The 5,933-nt window shown below is 40.6% G+C and overlaps 1 protein-coding gene and 1 pseudogene across 1 annotated transcript; both read right to left on the bottom strand.

The window, feature by feature from the left end:
• Positions 1-2,083: 2,083 nt before the first annotated feature.
• On the bottom strand, positions 2,084-4,883 carry LOC106013925 (lectin ADEL-like). The gene is made up of 4 exons (XM_013090802.2): positions 4,826-4,883; positions 3,606-3,821; positions 2,984-3,205; positions 2,084-2,365 (listed from the first exon to the last, which is right to left on the bottom strand). The coding sequence occupies exons 1-4, from the start codon at positions 4,881-4,883 to the stop codon at positions 2,187-2,189; spliced, it is 675 nt and encodes a 224-aa protein (XP_012946256.1). The 3' UTR covers positions 2,084-2,186.
• A 509-nt stretch (positions 4,884-5,392) lies between these two features.
• Positions 5,393-5,933, bottom strand: part of LOC106010970 — a 3,427-nt pseudogene continuing 2,886 nt past the window's right edge.

Genomic DNA, 5,933 nt, shown 5'->3' with positions numbered 1-5,933 from the left:
TGATGGCGTTTCTCCATGCTCTGGGGATGGTGTTTTCATTCCACGTCTTGTTGATCAGCTGGAGAATATAACCCTTACCAATGGGACTGAGGTTGACAAGCATTTCATTGTGAATCTTATCTGGTCCTGGGGATTTGTGGGGCTTCAGTTTGAGATCAAAGTCAAGTGGCATTAATTTAATTTTAAAGGTAAAAATGGGCAAATAAAAGATAATCAATCAGCGTCGGTGAAGCCACAGCACGTACTGAAAATGTTTGACGTGCTAGACGTCATACATTTTTCACGTAAGCGTGAGGAAACGTGTCGTCCGCAGTGGACCCAGGTAATATAGAAATAAAAGGTTGAACGCTTCCATGCACATTTTGTGAGTACGTAAGCGTACGAAAGTGGACTATGTGGACCTTGGTGCTAACTTAGTTCTTGATGCGCGTCTCGTGCTGGGGCGTGTCCTCGGTTACTAACTTTTGCTCTTGTGTGATCGCTGTTGCAACTGAGCTAGTCGTAATTCGTGTCACGCTCTAGGCTTCAAAATGTAGTCAAATGTACTAAGATTTATTCGTGTACATGAAAGAAATCTCTGAGTAAACCATCAACTGGTGGGAAAAGGTGGTGTGGCTGGTGTGGTATTCACCGTCAATGGGTCTTTTGTTTATCTCGTGGATGCTACTTGTCTTTCCAATGCCCGATAGAAAAAAACTCACGTGAAGCTGCTGTCTACCAAAAAAAAACAGTTTTCAAAAAAGGAAACCATTATTGTCTGTGTTGTGGCGGTACCACGATGGAGCGTCCCCGCTTTGCTATTTACACCAAACTCGGCTAGTGATTGGGCACTAGTTTTCCCAGCGCGATAAACTCTCGATCCGCCCCTACTATAAACGAACCCTTACACATCAAATCCTTTAACAGGATTATTTATGTAGTGGTTATAACATTTTCAAAATTAGGCCTGAAATCTATGGACAGTTACTTTTTCCCGAGGGTATATAAATTTGGGGCTATCTATCCCAGCTCTCCATTGATTGCCATATCGGCAAGAAGTAAGCATTGGTCCACCAGAATGGACTATTATAGAGAAAAAAAAATCAGTAATCGAGTTAGGACAAGCTAGTCCAATGATACGAGACCCTACACATCGAGACATCAAAAACAGATCTGAGGACCAAATAGAGTAAAAATGGGAGTAAAAATGGAAGCACCAGAGATATAAGTTCGTCACTTGTGCTATACGACATTCTCATCAAATAGTTGAAAGAGTCCATCAGCCCTTTTTCCTTCAAAGAACAAAAAGGTTCTAGTGTATTCTCTTTATGTCTCAAAAGGAAATGCTCGAGACCATAAGATGAGCTTTCGTTTTCTTAGCTTTCTCAGTAGAACTAAGATCAGTGTGTCTTCATCTGACGAGTTCATTTTTGTCAATTGAAGTGTCGAATAGGCCTACTTCTGAATTTGCGCGTCTCGTTTCGTATTTCAGCACACGCCAGTTCTGTGGGATTACCTAACGTTTCTAGTTTCATGCTTCTTGTTTCGCGTTTCGCCTTACCCGTTTTACTATAGGTACTATGTGAGGCCGACCTTACTTTCCTCATTTGAGGAATCGAAAGGGGAAAGAATCTGCTTCGTTTCTGTTTACAATAACCATAATATATGGGTTCACCTATTGTAAGTGCACAATTGAAATACAGCAGCACTTAAGTCTGGCAAGAGGGGGAAGGAAGAACAAATGACCCAATCTTTCTCGGAGACCGAAAGATACTTCACGAAATCTAAAATGCATTTTATATTGTTTAGAGTTTTCAAATAAAAGTACTATTCTACAAGTTTTAGTAAACAGGTTAAAAAAAACTGCGCTTGTAAAACAAAGTCATAAAGAGGCCAAGATTAAGGATTACAAAAGAGTGACAAAGCCAAAAAGGAGGAGCGATAAGGACCGAGATATCCGAAATGAAAGGCGCAAACCACATAACACCCAAAGATCCACTGTCATTTCCTTATAAAAAGTGTCACAAAGTCGACCCACTTACAATACTTGAGCCTTTGGAAACGTCGGCCAACGTAAAATAAAATTCAAAATACAAAATACACTAGGTTTCCAATAGTTTTAATACAACAAAATTTGTCATTAGAATATTCACATGTCAGTGGAACATTCACAGCTTAAGAAAGCTTACGGGGAATAATAGCTGACGCTAAAGTCCGCTCTGCAGCCATCGCTGACCCACATGGTATTGGCCACAAAACCATAAGTGGTTCCGAGAGTGTTGCTTGGCCACTTGCATGGAGTAGATGTAGGTGGCGGAGGGGAGAATCTTGGTGGCGTACTTGTAGTTCCAGCTGCTCACGTTTACCGTAGTGGTGCTGGTGGCGCCTGGAGACCATAGGTAGGACTGGTTATGTAGTTGGTGAATAGGATTGACAGTTGGGGTTAAGTAAGAGTTTACAGTACTGGCATTACAATAAGGTTATAAAAATGCCGAAGGTTAAGCTACAGGACAGCGAGGAGAGAAAGGAGAAAATGATGAGACGTTGATAAGGAGTAAACCAAAGCACCTGCCAACAAGCCACTAGGAAAAAAAAGTCATGTCACTTTGAAACGAAAGGGGAAAAAATTAAAGAAATACCTAGTATCTACTCAACTAACAAAATCGTTTGAGTAGGCGTTTTACGGCACCGGTTGTGTTTTTAAATTTCATACAAAGATCCTTTCATTGGTGAATTTTAATCGGCTAGGGAAGGAAGTACAAGCCAAAACACTGCAAGGAGGAACCTGAACCGAATTCTAAGTTGTACGTTTCTAAAAAATACATTTTAGATTTTTTCCTGCAACGTCGGTTACAAAACAAATACCTGTGCATTTTGTGAAATCTTCAGTTCAGAATACCCAGTTGGTAGCAAAGTCTTTAAATGTTCAAACAGTACTTTCCTGCTTTTTGAAGGTTTCCTTATGTCTCGAAGAAAATGCGTTTGCTTAGCTGGCGTCACTTACCTTTGACATAACAGATATTGAAGTCGGCACGGCAACCATGATCCACCCACACTGTGGAGTTCTCATTGTAGAAGCCGAAGGATTTATCCAGATCGCAACTGGCAGCCGACTGCCGACCTTCAACGGTCATGTTAAGGAACAATGCGGCCCCTGCCACCTTCTTCTTGGCGTACTTGTAGTTCCAACTTTCCACCCTGAGTACTTGGCACTCGGTCGGCCTCACTAAGGAGTAAAAGAGCGAGGCGATAAATAGAAAAAGAACCCTCCAAAACGGGCATTTTCTGAAAAGATGTAAACATTTCATAAAGTGATACGGTTCAATCAAGGTTTTCTCACGCAGAAAGCATCAATGTAGGAAACGCTGTGATAGTGAAAATGAGCATTTGTCTGAAGGAACAATAACATTTTAATATTCGGTACATTACATTTTGATTTTAGATATAAATCAATGATCTTACCTGGAAGATGTGAGTAGTTGGTAGGGGCTCTGGTGGGATTTGCTCCTATACTAACAAACATGTCTTTATACCAGCTTTACCTTTTTAATGGTTGTTACTCTCGTAATCGTAACACTTAATCTTTGTGACGTGCGACGCAGTGTTGCAAGTGCGGTAAAACTCACCTGGGAGATAGCAAACGTTGAAGTCAGCACGACAGCCGTGATCCACCCTCAGGGTGACTTTCTGGTAGCCGAAGGATTCACCCAGGGTACACGCAGCCGCGGACTGCCGATCTACGACCGTCATGTTGAGGACATACGAAGCATCTTGCACTCTCTTCTCGGCGTACTTGTAGCTCCAACTTTCCACCCTGATTACACCGTACACAGCCTGGTCCGCTGGAGAGTTAGAAATACGGCAAAGAAAGAAAGCAATAATAAAACTCGATACATTTCTGCAGCATCAAAGATAATATTTTCTCAATCGAAGTTATTCATGTGACCCTGAGAAAGAAAAGCAAATAGCTTTTTCGTGAAGGAACAAACATTGGGCACTTTATACTTTTGCTGCACCCCCCCCCCCCCCACCCACCCCACACTTGAGCGGTATAATATAGCATTTTCTCAGTGCGTTGTGCTGTGTCTTCGGGGCAGTGCAGAAGTTACTGAATAATAGTGGACATAGCACTTGACAGATTTCCTTTGCTAAACATTGACGAGTTTCCTGCCACCTTGTTCTAAATAGATATTGGCAGCTCAACAATAAAGTCGGTGTATGCAATGTATACACTGAAGTTGAAATTGTAAATACGCATGCAAATGTGAGGCAGCGTGGTGGAATCAGGCTTGCGTCAATTTTTGGGCATGTAGAGTTATTGGTATCATCTTAAAGCTTATTCACTTGTCTTTATTTGGATGAAAAAAATATCTTGAATTAAAGTCGAGATATTTGGGAATGAAGGAGATGGGGGTCACCCATTTTCAGAGGTAAAGTTAGTGAGAAATGGCCACCAAAGTTTAGTTATTTCCTTTGCTAAAGAGTCCGTAGTAACTGAAAATTTACATTTGAGCCTTAAATAGACATTGTTCAGAAAAATCCACACTGAAATGAGTTCTTTAATGGACATGAAAGGTGTTGAGCCAAAAAGCAAAATTTTACAAAAATTAAAAAAACTTCCGAAAAATGAAAGTTTCTTCACTTTGATTATTTTGACGAGAGCCTGATTCCACCACGCTGCCTCACAAATAGTTTTTACCATATTTTGAAAGATTCTATAAATGTCTGTTCTTGGCATTTACATGACAAAAATTGAGTAGATAGTGCCGTAAAACACCTACTCGATTAATCAACACTAAAAGAACTTACTGCACGTAAAAGTTCTAGTTTTCCCAAAACTACTCACGGCTTGCTTGTGTCGCAGCCAGGACGGAGAAGAGGACGAGAACTACAGCGGCGTTCATCTTGTCTTGCGTGAGGACTTTTTGGTGCAGCGTCAGAGATCTGCTCTTGTGGCGAACTGAAACTGCTCATGGTTTATATTCCAAAAGTGGTCATCCGGTGTTGACACACTTTTCCATCAGAAAATGGAAAGTGGTATTTTTGACACATACATTCTCAACCTGTGAAAGTTTTCGTTGAAAGTGTTTTGCGCCTTTCTCGACAGTCTGAATCTCTTTGGAAGTGCGCCGTTTCCACAATGTCTGTTCTGGCCAATCATGAGTATGTTGGGTACACCGCGGTAGGGACACGGGGGTACTCAGCAGAAAATCTCCATCCTGTTGGAATTAAACTCCCGTTTTTCATCAAAGAACCCACCCACCACCCCACGTTTGCTATGCAGCAAAAGTAAAGGTTGCAGAGAAACAAAACAAAAAGAACAGAAGATATCACACTACATTATTTTATAGAGTTAGCATCCGAAAGTAGAACCTGATAGCTTGGAATGAAGCTAGTATAATTCACATTTTGCTTATAACTGAAAGAATAATATGGGAATTGAACTCAGTTCTTCAGCATGCGTCGACAAGGCGCTTAATTTCTACTTTACAGATGCTAGTAGTTGCAATGCCATTGATTTGACAATTGCAAAAACTCTAGACACGAGATAAATGTGACTAAAGCCACTCCCTCTCGGTGTCTGCCTGTTAAGTACATGTTAGATCAAATTTGTTGGGGCTAAAAACAAAGCTCATCACTGTGAATCCTTTTTTTTAAAAAAGAAAAGCCCCATGCTTTTTGGAGGCTGGAATACACAAACACGTGTTATTTTTAAAAGGAAAAAACGCTGTTTTCCAAATTTTCAGCTCTGTAATGTCAACAAACAAGATTATAAAAATATATGTGTGTGATTCTGAGAAAACCCTTCACTAGGTAGGTGCAAAATTTCAAAATGACCTTTTTTGCATATATTTTAAAAGACACATCTTTTCCGAGCATTTTGCACTTTATTTGAAAGCAATTGGAGCATTCTGTGAAAAGTTATGGCATTTTAAAGCGAACAGGAGTTCGAG

Source organism: Aplysia californica, unplaced genomic scaffold, assembly GCF_000002075.1.
Source record: "Aplysia californica isolate F4 #8 unplaced genomic scaffold, AplCal3.0 scaffold01536, whole genome shotgun sequence".
Taxonomy (NCBI): domain Eukaryota; kingdom Metazoa; phylum Mollusca; class Gastropoda; order Aplysiida; family Aplysiidae; genus Aplysia; species Aplysia californica.
The sequence above is the reverse complement of the archived record's forward strand: the minus strand, read 5'-3'. Positions and strand labels throughout refer to the sequence as shown.